The 16,230-nt window shown below is 34.7% G+C and overlaps 1 protein-coding gene across 1 annotated transcript; it reads left to right on the forward strand.

Moving 5' to 3' along the window:
- The first annotated feature begins 639 nt into the window (after positions 1 to 639).
- Positions 640 to 7,119, forward strand: LOC147388812 (uncharacterized). Its single transcript, XM_086418007.1, has 6 exons — positions 640 to 914; positions 1,072 to 1,204; positions 2,538 to 2,641; positions 4,339 to 4,483; positions 4,575 to 4,715; positions 5,509 to 7,119. The coding sequence occupies exons 1-6, from the start codon at positions 874 to 876 to the stop codon at positions 6,910 to 6,912; spliced, it is 1,968 nt and encodes a 655-aa protein (XP_086274133.1). The 5' UTR covers positions 640 to 873; the 3' UTR covers positions 6,913 to 7,119.
- The last annotated feature ends 9,111 nt before the right edge of the window (positions 7,120 to 16,230 follow it).

Genomic DNA, 16,230 nt, shown 5'->3' on the forward strand with positions numbered 1-16,230 from the left:
CCGTCCAATTTTTATTGAAAAATTATAGACCGTCTAATTTTTGTAAATCAATTTTGATGGGATTAGAAGTTTTGGAATGTGATGATTTTTTGCCAGGATGATCCCCTCATCACAGAGATCATCCTCACAAAAAATCAGCTCATTCCAAACATTTTTGCCCATATAAGACAAAACGGTGTGTCGCAATGTGAGTCTCAATATGAGTCTTAGGAACGTGACCCTATATATATATATATATATATATATATATATATATATGAGAGCGGTTCGGCAGTCCTAAAGTTTGCCAAGTTTGATACCAAACATTTTTTGTAAATCATTTTTTACAGGGTTAGAAGTTTTGGAATAGGCTGATTTTTTGTGAGAACGATCTCTACGATGAAGAGATCATCCTCACAAAAAATCAGCTCATTTTGAAATTTCTAACCCTAGGTTACAAGTTGAAGAATTGTGGACCGTCCAATTTTTATAAATAACTTTTGTTGGGATTAGAAGTTTTGGAATAGGCTGATTTTTGGTGAGGATGATCTCCTTTCATCATAGAGATCAGCCTCACAAAAAATCAGTTCATTCCAAAGTTTCTAACCCATATTTTGAAAATTGTTTGACACCAAACTTGGCAAACTTTAGCGCTGCTGAACCGTCCCCTATATATATAACTTGGGGTTTGGCTTGTTTATAGGTCTCTCTTTCTTACGAGAACTCTTTCAAGAAAAAATTCAGTTTTTTTCTTTCTCCTCTCGAGCTTCTTTCATGGCGAATCTTTTAATCTCTTTGAATCACATTTAAATACAGATCTCTTCTCTTAAATTGATCATTCGGTCTCATTAATCTCTTTCTCCATCAAGAAGAAAGATAACTAGAAGAGCGAAGATGTTGGACGGATTGCTAGGGAGAGGTTTTTCTTCGAAATGGTAAGCTTAGATTCTTTAAAACAGAAAAGAAGAATCTTCTTTAAGTTTCAGATCTCAATTTATTTTTTCATCGATTTAATGTGTGGAACTATGAATATATAGATCACTTTGATTTCCTCTGTTTTTTATTTATTTTTTTATTTTGTTCTTTTTGCAGTAAATCTGCGATTAAGCTGACTAAAGCTCGAATTGAAGAGATTATGAGGAGAAGGAACTCAATGCAGAAGTTTCTGAAGAAAGATATTGCAGATCTTCTTGCAAATGGCCTCGAAACTAATGCATACGGCAGGGTAACCTCTGATCTTTATTTATTTCTTTCTATTTGATCTTTTGGATGAATTTTGTTCAAGAATCTTTAATAGAGGATTTTCGAAGAGGGAAGAAATTAACCATCTCTGTTATCTGTATATCTTGCGTTTGTGATACAAACGCATTTTACAGAATTTTTGCTATTTTTTCTGATTCATGAAACTTAATTGTCTGTTCAGATAGATTGATGAGTGATGTTGCGCTGTATTCGGTTTTCTATTTTCTCGCAAATTTTTATCCCTGTTTTTGCGCCAATTTTATTCATCACTGGTGAAAAAAAAAAAAAACGAAATCCAACGGTCAGGATTTATCCTAGATAGATGTGACTTTATGATCCTCCCAGCCCTCTTCCCTCTCTCTTAAGACGGTTGATTTTGTTTCTGTGCAAGCAGACATTTTTTATTCATGTTCCATGGACTCGTTTCTTTGTCAATTTGTTTATATGTTTTGGTTTTTATCTCTCTTGTAACATTTTTCTATTTTTTAGTTTTTCACTCTTAACCTTCTAAATTTTGGCCTCTGCTTTTTATGATTTTTTTTTTTGTTCTAATGATGTTCCCTTAGCTATTAAAACATTTAAATTTTCGCACTCCGAAAAATATGGATTCACTCGTCTTTGAAGCCTTAAAGGTAATTGATCATTCTTAAACTGAAGGAATTGTTTCAACTCTGGGACCCATTCTTAGAGAATTAGTATATCAAGTCCTCGATAGTATTGAAAATTAGTTTTCATTTTTTTTCTTCCATTTTTTGACCTTGGAAAGGTCTATGAATGATTTGTGTTAGGCATAGAGCTTGGTTCTTTGGTGCATCTAACTCTTGTACTGCATGGGACATGGGTGATGTGCCACCAAGACATTGAGCGACTTTACCCTATTTTATTTCATGGTTAATTCATTTAGACTCTAGATTAAGGATTCCCTCTTGATTTTGATTTTGTTTATTTATTTAGTTGATGGGGGCATATTTGATGGTGTGATGGAATTCCCAGCATGAAGTTTTCTCTTGTTTTTGACTCAGTGAAAAAAATATTTGACCAACGTATTTGGCAAGCAATCATGCTTGTCATCTGTATAGGATGGTATATGAATTCGATGATGCTCTCATTGTGATAGGAGATGCTCTTGGCTTGTTTTATGAATGTTTGTATGAGATTGGACTAATTTTGACAGGCTTGCTAGTGATGGTGATATGCTTGCCTAAACCTTTTTTTTTTGCTGTATATCACTTGAAATTTTCATACCCACTGTTTTGTGTTCAGGTTATTCGAATATCGTCTTGAAAGGGTTTCATTTTTTCTTATTTGAGAAACAGGCTGAAGGACTTATAGTTGAACTAAATCTTTCATTCTGTTATGATTCTGTGGAGCAATTTTGTGGGTGTGTTGTAAAGAATCTTTCAGTCATGCAAAAGGAAAGGTATATATAACACTACCACTTCAATTCCTGATAAAATTGATTGCATGCTTCATTTTTTTTTTTTTTTGGTACCTATTACTCCAGTGCCATGTATTTGAAGATATAAAACTGTTATGTTAGTGTTGTAAGCTTTTGAACTCTCATTGATGTATGAACTTATTCACGCCTCCAAAAATAATGACATCTTTTTGTATTCAATGAATTATATACTATTCAGGAATACAAATATATCAATTTTATTGGATTTTGTAGTGATGAAAATACAGATATAGATCAGTGCAGACAGGTTTCATCTTTTAGATGAACTTCTTCCTTCACTTTTCTGTTCTTTCCGATGAGATTCAATTAATGGTGGATTTGGGTTTTCATGTATTCCATGTTAAGTCACCCTTAGTAAGGATAGATTCATATATGGTGTAGAAAAATAAGAGAAGATAGAATAATGGATGAAGAGACTTTAGGGGTTGTTTAGTCACTTAAAACTATGTAACAAGGACACTATTTTCTAAGAATTTATCGTGCTTGACACCATGTCATAATCACATTCCTGGCACATACTAACCCAGTTTTTCAAGCAAATCCTGAAAATTACTTTTTAGAGATTGATTATGTACTTTTTTTGCTTTTATAACTTGCTTGGTGAAGAAAAAGAGGATTAGATTGAAGAATGGATGATGTGACTTTATGGAGTTGCTTAGTCACCTTAAAACTAAGGAAACTCATTTTCTAATAATTTTGTATGTTCTATGCCATGTGCCTGGCACATGCTAACCCACTTGTTCAAATGAATCTTGAAAAATATTTTTCAGATTTTATTTATATACTTTTTATACAATTTTTCAGTGTAGTTAACTAATCTAAGTTCACTCTTTATGTATCGTGTACTTGATGTTGGCTGCAACTGCTTGTGTGTCACTACAGAAAACATGATGTATGGTATGGATAAACGATTCGACAGAAATACCAAACCAAAGAAACGCATACTTATAAAATACGCTAAACCCAAATCCTGTTTTAGGTCCATAGTTGTATTACTATATTTAAACAGAGAATGTAACGAAAGTACCACAAATTTGTAAATTAAGTGCAAAAAGAGTAAACTTATTGATTAATTATGTCGACTGGCCGACGCATGCTTTAGATGTGTTTTCCTAAAGCATCTTCATCCCTTGCAATTGGTGGGTGGCTGTCTACTGTCATGATTCAACAGCTACGGTTAAGGGAAGGTAACACTTCATGTCGCATAACTCATGCAAACTTCACAATGTTATGGTACCCCCAAGCAAATAACAGAAAAGAAGAAACAAATAAATCTGAAGAAGAAAAGAGAGAGGCTTCTGTTTAGTTCATCTGTCTGTCGCAGAGAAACAAGAGAGAACAATCTTAAGGTAGAGTCCTAAACTGTCCAAAAGCATGGTCAGACAGTCTTAGCAAAAAGAGTTGTACATTTAACAATATAATATACTCATCAAGATGAAGTCCACTTTATTTTCTTTGTCTTCAAACAATTGAGACTTGTGGGAGATCCTTTTTGAAGATTTGGTGTTTTAAGTGCAATGACTTGGTCTGCCAAGGGTATTTGCTTACGCTTAGTGGTGTAATTTTGTGAGGTCCTCTCATTTTTCTGTTAATCATTTTCATTTACTCGATCATAGAGAAGATTAGATGACTTATGCTCCACTTCTTTTTCTGTACAGGGAATGCCCCGAGGAGTGCAGAGAGGCTGTGTCATCTCTGATGTTTGCTGCAGCGAGAGTTGCTAATTTGCCAGAATTACGTGAACTCAGACAAATATTTACGGAGAGATACGGGAATTCTCTGGAATCATTTGTGAATCAGGAGGTGATAGTCTATAATGTCCAATTTCAGTGAAACATTCATGTTTCTTTATAACTTGATTCTACAACCAACCCACTTAATTTCTTGTGAGCAGTTTGTTGAAAAGTTAGCATTGAAGCCTCCTACAAAGGATAAGAAGCTGCAGTTAATGCGAGAGATTGCCAAGGAGTTCTCTCTAAAGTGGGATTCCAATGCTTTTGAACAAAAGCTTTTTAATCCCCCTGTATCTGCAAAGGTAAGCCTTCCTGGTTCTTCAAATTCAACTCGAAAGTATATAACAGATGAGATATATTTTGAATGCTACATCTTCAGACTCTAGAAAGCACAACTATATCTATAACATTTCCATTCGAAGAAAATGGAGAACATTTCAGAGAGGAGGATATTCAAATCATTATTCTTAGCTTCAACGTTTTAGTGTTTAATTAGTCAAATGGTGTTCAAGGAATGTAAAGGGCTCTTCGAGGAATTTGATTTTAGATAGGATTCAATCCCTTTTAGCAGTCTGTAGGTTGTAGTTTTCTTTTCTTTTCTTTCTTATTCTATTCTTGTTGTGTTAATAGAGGTTCATCACCACTTCCCGGTCCACTTTTAATCTCTTCTTGTCTTTGTTATAAAATTATCTTTTATAAAAAGTACTTTGTAACAAGAGCACTCCATTTTCTATGAAACTGGCAAGTTGGACGCCATGTTGAACCCTCATGTCTGACATTAGCCGACTCAATATAAAATAAATCTTTCATCTCACAAGATATGGAATAAACCGTGCGAAACATGTAGGTGTGTTGGGTTTGTGGAGTTTAGTGATTAATAATTTGTACCTATGTCCTTGTTACAAAGCTAGAAAGTATATTTGTGTCCATTTATGTTTGTGAGCGATTCTATATTTGAATTTTCACCTCTCATTTTGTATTTCGAAGGCCATCTTGACCATCGGTTTTCTCTTCTCAAATAATAAAACATTGTACCATTCAAAAAATAAATAAATAAAACTTGAATTTTCATTCAACAATTTGACCTTTTCACAGGATCAACCAAAGAGGCACGGGTCTTTCAACGATCCTAATTATGGAAACAAGCAACACAACAGCAGGGACAAGACTCCCTTGAAAAGGGACGCCCAAGATATTTCACATCATGGAAGACGTGGACTCACTGATGATGAGCACAAAGAACACAAAGGTAGGGAGGAAATTGTTGTCAAAAGAAATGACAAGCAGTACAACTCCTCTCATGGAAGACGAGAGCTTACTGTTGATGGGAACAAACAGCACAATGGCGTGGAGGAAACTATCCCAAAAAGAGACAACCAGGATATATCATCTCGTGGCAAACGGGAATTCACTGATGATGGGTTTAGACCAAGCAATGCCAGGGAGGAAATAATTCCTAAAATAGACAACCAAGATGGCTCGTCCCGTGGAAGGCGAGAACTCACTTATAGAAGAAGAGAATTCACTGATGATGAGTTCAAATCACGGAACAACAAGGAGGATAATTTGTCTCATGGAAGAAAGAAACATTTGGATGATGATAATTCTACCCATAAAAGAGACAACCATGACATTTTATCTATTGGGAAACAAGAATATGCTTATGGTTATAGAGCAAAACAGAAGTTTAAGACGCATGGTATAGGTGTCCCATCTGCAGATGAAAACCACAATGATCTGCCCAAGCAGACTGAATTGACAGAAAAGGTTACCGAGGAAGCAGAAAGCACGAAGCCACACCACAACAATGTGATCCCTCCTCCTTACGTTAAACCAAATGGCAGTAAATATGTTGGTAATAAAACCTCGACAGATCCTCCTGCACAAAACAGAGACATTGCCATTGATGAGAGGCAGGTTGTTGGACCTGCTAGGGTAAGTGGTTATGGAGACGAGAACGGTCACCATCGTCAAGATGATTTGGTTGGTGACGAGAAGCCAAAACCAAGATCAGTAAGGAGGAGACACTTGAAACCACCACCCGGTCATGACTATACCCACAAGCCCCCAGAAGTTGATGTAATGGTGAATAAAAATTCAAGTGGAAGGAGAAGAGGAGATGCAGGACGAGGCCTACGACACAACCTCAATGATGTTCGTGAAGTGACGGATGATGACGAGGAAGAGATGATGGATAAACTCTTGATGCATTACAGCAAGAAACCTTCGAAGTTCGAACCTGTTAGGGCTAGAGATGTTTCCGATGCTAGCGAATCTCAAAGGCATCGAAACAGAGAGGTGGGGTTGGTTCCTCCTCCTGCCCGAGCAGCATCACTCCCTCCAGAACCAGTAACCCCTACTGAGGCAGGAAGGGGGCCGGCTCGTGCCACTTCATTTCAGCCTGAAATGTTGAATCCGACAGCTGGCCATGTGCATCCAAAGCTGCCAGACTATGACGATTTGGCAGCTCGATTTGCTTCCCTGAGAGGAGGGAGATGAAGGGTAAGAGCCAGTGAAGCTAAAAATCTGTGTACTCTGTTACTCTATAGAATTGTGTTCATTGCATTCTTTAACATTAGTCTCCCTTTTGGGGATTCAGTTGTTCTCTATATGATTCATAACATTCACTAATTGCTTGTACAACATCTGTAATGGTGTGACTCGACATGTTAATAGATGTAAAATGTGTTCCAGATTGAAATCATCAATTTTTTTTATGTACTGGTTACTGAGAAGTAAAATCTCGGATGTCATCACTTACACGAGATTTACCCCTAATAAGCACTTTTCATTGTTCTTAATGCACACGAATGATCAAAAATCACACAAAAATAACAAAGAATAGGGGAAAAGGGAGAGAAGATAAATACAAGATTTGTTCACGGGGTTCGTCCCAAAATTAGACTACGTCCCTAGGCTCTAAAGAGTCATTCCAATATTCTTGAAGCCAATATAATATCTACAAAAACTAGTCTCCTCTTCCTTTTTTGCCTCCTCCCTAGAGCTTCTTTTTGTTACATGGTAGCTCTTTTTATAAATATAGAAGATGAAACTAAACCTTAATGGAATGGGTCAATATATTTTCCAATCAAGGGATTCTCAATCAATCAACTATTCAAATATATCATTATCCAAAAATAGAGATTTCTTAAGAGACTTTCTATTTGTAAATAAGAATATGTTTTTAACAAAATAAAATCTAATTCAAAATATACCAATCAACCCTTGAGATGCGTATTAAATCTATCATGTGACCAATATTTATCTTATTTATGCCGCGTGTATAATATTGATTTTACCCTCTACAATTATATTTACAAGGGTTTAAATACTATTTTTTTCATTGGTACTTAAATTAAATACATTTTTAAGAGGTGTGATCATGATTTTGAATTGGGCTAAGTTTGAGTTATCGGCTCAAGTGAGAGCTCGTATAGAATCAGACTATCAAAAAGCAATAGGAGATTGGGTGCGTTTGCCACTTTAAGTTGTGTATAAATTGGTTTAAGATGAGATTTTGTCCACTCATAACCCAAAAATTTTGTGAATCGATATTGGATTTATTTGTTTATTTTTAATGAAAATTAATTGAATTTCAGTAATAAGAGAATTAGTTAATAATTAAATTTTAATAATAGAAATTTAGTGTTATTTGGTTTTTTAGGTAAAATATAAAAAAAGATAACATGGGAAAGATTGATTATTCTATATTTTAACTAATGGATGGTTTTTTTTTAAACATTTGCTTAGAAGTAAGGGTGGCATGTGTGTTTTTGTTGATGTCGTTTTAAGGTAAGGATATTTTGAAAGTCTTTGATAATATGAACTCGCCAAGTGGCATACTTAATTGACTCTATGATGTGGACAAGTTTGGGAATCGAAGATCTATACGTCTTGGGATACACGGCTCCCTCGGGATACATTTTTTTAAATGGGGAAGTGTAATCATGTTGTCGACAATAAATTTCATAGATCTACCTTGAGATTTGTGAAATAAGATTGCAAATGATTTTATTGATTTTGATGAAATAGAGACACAAATTTCAATGTTATTATCTGATTAACAGTCAAATATAAAAATAAAGATGACGTGTGTAGCTTTTTTCTCTTCGAGCTTCGCATGTGATCGACTGAAAAAGTTGTTTTAACAGGGACTTTGTTTTGTGCTTAATTTTCTGAAAAGACTTCTATAAGTTTTCTTCTCGTCCGACTTCACGATTTATCGACTAAAGAAGATTTCTTGACTTCTGAAGAAGGGATTTAAACTTGATCTTTTCTTAACTAGAGTCTTGAGAGGTTCTTCTTCTCTAGAAGGACAGCTTCTGTCTTCTGAGCGAAAGTAATCCCAATTCCCTTTAAATGAAGAAGGCTTTGATATTTATAAACTTAAATAGAATTTACCTTTTCAATCATGCCCCAACTTAAATGGCTTTGATTGATTTGTCTAAAGGCCAAAGTCATCCAAATCTGATTTAAAAAAATTCTATGGACTGTTAGTGGGCCAAACTCATTTGTTTGGTGTAAAACTCAATACTTAATATGTGGATCACTTGATTTTATTTAGATTATAGATTTTATCTGCAAAAATCCAAAATCCACTCCTTAGAAAACTTATTCCCAATCAATGGAGCGAATTTGGATGTGTGGCCTATTTATGACTTTAGGGACCTCATTCTTTTATAAAATTTGTAAAAGCCTTCATAAAAATTTGATACCTACAAATGCCCCCTCAAGGATTCATTGTTAGAAGTGAGGCTGATGGTGGTGCATCATTGATCATGTTGACAGAAGTACGAATGCGGCAATGAAGATAGATTTTTTTTTAATGACATTTTCATGTTAATCTAAGTCGAATATTATGATCCGTATTTTTGACTTGGTCTTCTCCAAGATTTACTTTGCGAATTGAGAACATCTAATCCTTAAGGAATTAACAACGTGCAACTTCAACTTGTAATCTTCATTCAAAATCCTTTGAGGTTTAAAAAAAAACAATTGTTTGGCTTAGAATTTTTCCAAACCTCAAACTCCAAATTTTTAAGTGATGGAATGCGAGCAAATCTTATTTTCTCTTGAACAACACTCCATTTGATATTGGTGCTTACCCATTTGATCAATAGCAAGGTGGTTGATCATCAAACTTGCTTTGGGGAGTTGAAAATTCCATCTTTCAAAGTCGATGATCACGATAATGTTGTGGCGATGTTGATTTCTAACGAAATCGAAACACCAAAGTGACTTTTCAAAAAGATAAGACTAGTCCATCCGGTTGGGAATGATAGTGAGTTTCCAATGAAGCATGTTCAGATCCATTATCTTTATGGGTCGACCAACACTATTGTGAATCAGATTTCAAATGATATAAAGTTTGGAGGGCATAAATAAAATGAGGAAGAGTCAAGTGGCATGTGGTCCTTGTGCATTGGTAAAGGTTATTGTGGGTTGAACCATACTAATTGTTGGGATTGGATAAGAATTACAAAGGTCCACTGGACTCAAATGCTTAGACCCGTAAGTTGATGCACCCTAGGTGCATGGGATCAAACCCAAATGCTTATCTTTGTTTTCAAAGGCAATCTGATTTTTGTCCCCTTCAAGCATATGGCACCAGATACATAGTTTTTTAATGCCTCAAAGTGAGTCAACGTCGCATAGTAAGATTGGAATCTTACTAAGTTAATAGGATTGGAATCTTACTTATTTGTACAATTTCTGTGCTTCTCCTCTTCCAAACAACATTAATCCTTCTCTAACACTAATTCTTCAATTGTCTTATTCTCTTCTCATTATCCAATTCCACTTCCTCAATTTTCTTTCCCATTTATTTCCTTTTTTCTACTCTTTTATCGGCAACTACTCGTTAGGTAGACATGTCTATGTATGCATCTCTCACTTTTTAGATTCTCTTCACTTTTATTTGCCCTCTTTTGTTTTGTTTTTTCAGAGACGCGCACAAGCATCTCATATGGGCCGCAACTCTGTCCCCCTTTTTAACTATTATTTTTCTTTATTCTTTCCTCTCTTTCTGCATGTTTTTTTTTTAATAGGGTCTGAAAGGAAAGCAGATTTGTTTTTTTAGAACGTGATGGATAAGTCCCAAAACAGATATTATTATTTTATTTTTTTGAATTTGTCTTTTTCCATAAAATCTTGAATGTTGTGGTATTGGACGCCCATGTGGCGATCTATGGAGGCCCACATGTTTGAGTTTGGATGCATTCCCAACCCCTATGAAATCAAACCAATTTTTTTTGTTTTAATATGAGGTTTTTTTTAGATGTGATATTGGGTTGCCGATGTGTACCCATGGTTTTGAATGTGGCTGTCCAACCCCTTGGATGAAACCCAAAAGAGAATTTCTTCTATCCTCTATTTTATTTATAAGTCAAAAGGTAGTAGTATTTGATTTCCAACGTGATAACCCTTGTAAGCCCAATGGGCCTTTGAAAGATTTCAGATCTTATTAAGTTGGGTAAGGTTAGCCTTAGTCTTTTGAAAATCGAAACCAAGGGCTAAACCCTTTCTTAAAAAAAATAAAATATATTTGTGTTTTGAAAATTAAAATAGGGGCTGCCCCACTTAATTTTTTTTTGAAAACATAAATAGGACTATAGGAGTTATTCTTTAAATGAAAGCAATGGTTTTTTTTTTATTTTTTTTATAACAGAAATAGGAGCAATACTCCTTACATTTTTTATTTTTTATTAAAAAAAGAAAAAAGAAAAAGAACACAAGGGCATGCGTCTGTTAATAAAAAGACTTTTTTAAATCTCTTTTCTGAAAATATATTTTTTTAAAAAAATACTTTCCTTATAATTTAACAATTGACAATCAAATATGAAAATCAAAAGACTTTTTTTTTTTTTTTTTTTGCTTTTGATTTGTTGGATGCATGAATTTTCTTCGAGCCTTTTTTAGACAACCATTCAAGCACGAACTTCTCAAAAAAGATAATTTCAGATTTTGATTCCATCCCTGTTTAGAATATCATCAATAATTTTTAGGTACTCTTGTTTCTTAACACCTGAATTTTTTTTTTCTCTTAATATGCTTCCTTTTATGGTATATATTATTTCATCGTGATACCACAGGGATCTGTGATGCACTACCGTTATGTTAAATGCGCCACTTCTTATGGATCAAACAACTTAAAAATAGATTTCTAGTTTATCTAGTTTTAGTGGTATTCAATGCACCACGGTGTGTCATATGAACCATCCCTTCTTCAACAGATCAGTACTGCAACTCGTCATTTCTTGTATTTAGGTGGTCTTTGAAACAACTGTATACTAGTGGTATTCGGAAGCGGACACCGCTAACTAGCTAGAGACGATTTGTGACAAGAAATATATATACGATGGTTGGCCAATCTCCAAAGCAGTTTTCTATCAATAGTGCTTAGGGGCAAATAACACCAACTGGCTAGAGACATATACACGTCAATTAGTCAGTCTCCAAATCAGTTATTTATTAGTAGTATAGTAGTACATGGAGGTGGACAACACCAACTAGCTAGAGACGTTGTATGACGAGAGACATATACACGCCAGTTGGCCAATTTCCAAAATAGTTGTTTATCAGTAGTGCTCGGGAGTAGACAATGCCAATTGATTAGAAACGATCTGCGACAAGAGACATATACACGTTGGTTGACCAGTCTCCAAACCAATTGTTTATCAGTGGTAATTAAGAGCAGACAACACCAACTGGTTAAAGATGTTGCACGACAAGAGACATGAACACACCGGTTGGCTAGTCTCAAAAGCAACTATTTATCAGTGGTGCTCGAGGGTGAAAAACATCAACTGGCTAAAGATGTTATGCAGTGAAACATGTACATGTTAGTTGGCCAATCTTAAAAGTAGTTATTTATCAGTGGTGTTTGAGGGTGTACAACGCCAACTGGCTAGAATAACCACGTGATAAGAGATATTTGTGCGCTGGTTGGCCAGTCTCCAAAGCAATTGTTTATTAGTGGTGCTCGAGGGTGGACAATGCCAACTGATGTTGAAGCATTATTGAGAATGATGCCTTTTGATTTACATTTCCATTTTATACTTTTATGTACCTTTATTCAATGTGATACTAGTACTTTGTGAGACATGATATTTTTTTTAAATAAGTATGTTTATTTTTATTTTTATTTTCTTCCATAGGGATGGCTAAGGGACATTCTTCTCAAAGGTTCAAGGAATAAGAATCATTCCAAAAAGAGTTTACCACGCGAAAGGTAGATAGATGACCCTACAGATCCCTCTTAGAAGGGGAAGTAACTTTATTTTTCCCATATTATAATAAGTGGTCATTCAAGAGGAGGAAATAACCCATATGTAGAGTTGAGGCTTGTAGTGCATACATCGAAGACTAATTATTTAAGGGCACAACGTACAAAAAATGACACATCACTCAATATGATAGCTTTAAGTGAATATTCTTCAATAGTTGACGTGCTTCCAAGAAATAAGAATGATACAGAGTGTCAACCATCTTTACATCATCCTCTTCACCATGATCAAGTTCGAAATTATTCATAGTTTATTTTGATGTAAAAAATCATGCAACGTTTCACTCGGTGGGGCTCGGACATTGAACCTTGAGACAACATTCGATATCTCAATGATTTTTGAAATTGAATCTTGAATGTGAGCCATTAGCTACAAAGTAGAAAGGTGACATATTCTCTTGGTGATGCCATATTTGTAGTTAGTAAGGAATACAATTGTCCTAATGGCATATATCGAGGTTTGTACAAGGTTTGGTGTCTTGAGACCAACACTTTTGTGATGGGTCATGGTAAATTTGACATTTCTTTATGAAAAATGTAAAAGATTTCTAGTCTTTCTATCATGGGTGAGTATTATGAAGAAATGGTTCTAAATTTCGATAAACTCATTAGTTGCAACAATATTTCAGGGCTTCCCATTTCTTGCTAGTACTTGATCAAAGTATATATTTTATTGGCTTTTGATAAGAGGAATGATTGCGTTAGACACAATGAGTGGCTTGGTTTTTGATACACCAAAGTTGAACGGATTTCTAATCCAAATCTGACGATGGAGTACAAAAAAAGGATAAAATCATTTTATTTCGATTGTGATGACAATCAATGTCCTAAAACAAAATTACGAAGACATTTCTCTTCTTGAGTCACTTTGGCTACAGAGAGTCGTAAAGAGGAAAAAATCCATTTCTCATACTCGACTTTTTTACGAATTAAAATGTTGAAGATGAAACTATAATAGTTACATATTTCTCATTATGGCTGTGTCACTTTGTTTTTCCTTACGAAGGTGGTGATGTTCTTCATCCAAATACCTTTAAGGTGGTAGTATTAATAGTCTAAGGTACTACATTCAGCTTGATACTTCCACTTTTGTGTTGTTTGTATAAAAGTTTTACTCAGACCTATTAGCGTATGAAAACATAGATAGTTGTAAGTGCTTTCTCGACTTATTACTTCATTCACTATTTGTTTGGGTGGATTAGATTTCATTTTCCTAGGGGAGTATTTGGTTACCTTGATACTGATTATGGACTTTCATATTTAATTTGCACGATTGGTGTTTTCAACTCATATTTTAGTTGGGAAAATAATGTTAATGATGCAAGGGATTTAATCATCAACATGAGTTTTAGTGATTTTAAACGGCATCCTTAAGAGGTTTGACCGCCAAAAGGTGATAGAAGGATACAGACTGATAATGGTGATGACCTTTCTAAGATTCAAGCTGTAAAACCCCGAGTTCTCGATTCGTATCTCAAGAAAATAAATATTAGAATTTTGAGAAAATCTTGAAAGTGAAACATAGGGGTAAAACTTTAAGATGTTTCTGATCATTTTTAATGGAATCTAACCTTACTATTAGATTCAAAATTATCAAAAAACATACTTTAACCTGTTAGCACGCTCAAATGCGAGTCCAAACACAAAAGTTACAAAATCCTCGATTATTGAGTTGAACTAGACTAAAATAGTGACTTTTTATAAAGTAAGAATGATTAAGATTCGATTATATCATTGGGTTCATGATAAAAAATTATTGAATATGGACTATTTATTTATCATTTTTGGATATCAAAAAGTTGAATTATCATCAAAAACAAAAATGACGTCAATTTTAGGGGTCACCTCATGTCAAAAATGTAAATTTTTGTTAGAGATATAATTTGTAAAAATTGAATATACCACTAGATCTGGAATGAAAAATTAGGCGAAATAGAGTATCCATTTGTCAGTTTTGGAATCCAAACAGTCAAGTTATCGTCGATCGAAATAATAGGCAAAATACCGATTTTGTCCCAAGATATATATAATTTTTTTTAATTTTTTCACTATTCAGTTTCGTTTTAAACGACCCAAAATCAGCCAACCCATTTTTTTAAAAAAAATTCATTTTTTTTTAATCTTCCACCTCAGATCTCTCACAAATGGCTCGTCACCGACGACCGACGCAGAAGGGAAAAACGTCCGCAGTCGCGTTCTTTACAAAATCCACCCAACATCTTTCCATTTCACTTTCTCTTTCACCTCGTATTGTCAAAAATCAGCCATATAGATACGGGGGTTTTGAAACTTCGACCTCGAATTTCGCCTATTTCAAGGTCAAACCGTTTTCCACCGTAAAAGGGAGAAAAGACGACGGCGTCGAGATCTTCAAAATCACTGGGTTAGATTTGAAAATTAGTCGTCTCAAACTTTGAATCATTTCGATTTTTGTGTCGTTCGCCTTGATTTCTGCGCACGCGCTTCGATCCTTTTGCACAGAGATTATAAGGAACTCTCAATTTCTATTAGTAATCGTAGATTATGAAAATTACATTTAGATTTTTATTAAAAATTTATGGTGAATTTTCAAAAATATAGAATTTAATCGATTATTTCAAATTCACGTCAGAAGTTGCATATTTGATATGTTTAATTATATTTTTTAACAAATTATACGTGGGTATGATATTTCAATGGGCTATTTCTGTCAGTTGGGTCCTGTGCACCGCTCGGATCCCATTTTGATTTAAGTGTTGTCCATTTTCAATATTATTGATGAAAATAAATTTCATAATTGAAAAAAATGATTTAATATCTGTGGCGCCCCGCCGAACGCTAACACAAATCCCCATGTCAGATCTCGAGGTATTATGTAGCACCTTGAAATTTCGGCATTTTTTCCTCTGTTTATGTTAGCATTCCAAGGCGTTCAACCTGCACCTGATAAACGACATACAATCCTGCATACATATACAAAATATAATACTAGCGGAAGCTTATATACGTCTAATAACGTACGAAAGATCAGAGTGCGGAAGATTAACCAGAATACAGGATTATACAAAATTTCTCACTCTAACAGAAATCCTAACACTCAAGACAGAATCCATAAAACTACCTGGGGAATTGACACCACTAGGGGGTATAGCCCTAGTACTTACCAGGTGACAAACTCTAGTTGTCTATCTGACTAACCAGATGATCCTCATTCGTACTCTATACTTGCCTCGCCAAACTCTGAATCTGAAACTAAAAAAATAGAGAAGGAAAGGGTGAATAACAATGGTTACCCAGTAGGGAAACAAACAATTTCTACCAATAACCCTCCTAGCATGAACGTGTAGACACCCCATTTTTGCACTCGCCTGATTAATCAACTCGTCAATCCGATTACAATGATTCTCAATGATGGATGTGTATTCCATTGCTTTATTTTGTTACCAGATATGTTTCAGAAATCCGGATGAGGTATCTCGAACTAACAAAACCTTAGAAACCACGCTACGCTAGGAAAATACGACCCCAGAAACATAAAAATCATCATCTTGCAG

The sequence above is a fragment of the Akebia trifoliata genome, chromosome 12 (genome assembly GCF_017979445.1).
Source record: "Akebia trifoliata isolate Shusen 1 chromosome 12, ASM1797944v1, whole genome shotgun sequence".
In the NCBI taxonomy this organism is placed as follows: domain Eukaryota; kingdom Viridiplantae; phylum Streptophyta; class Magnoliopsida; order Ranunculales; family Lardizabalaceae; genus Akebia; species Akebia trifoliata.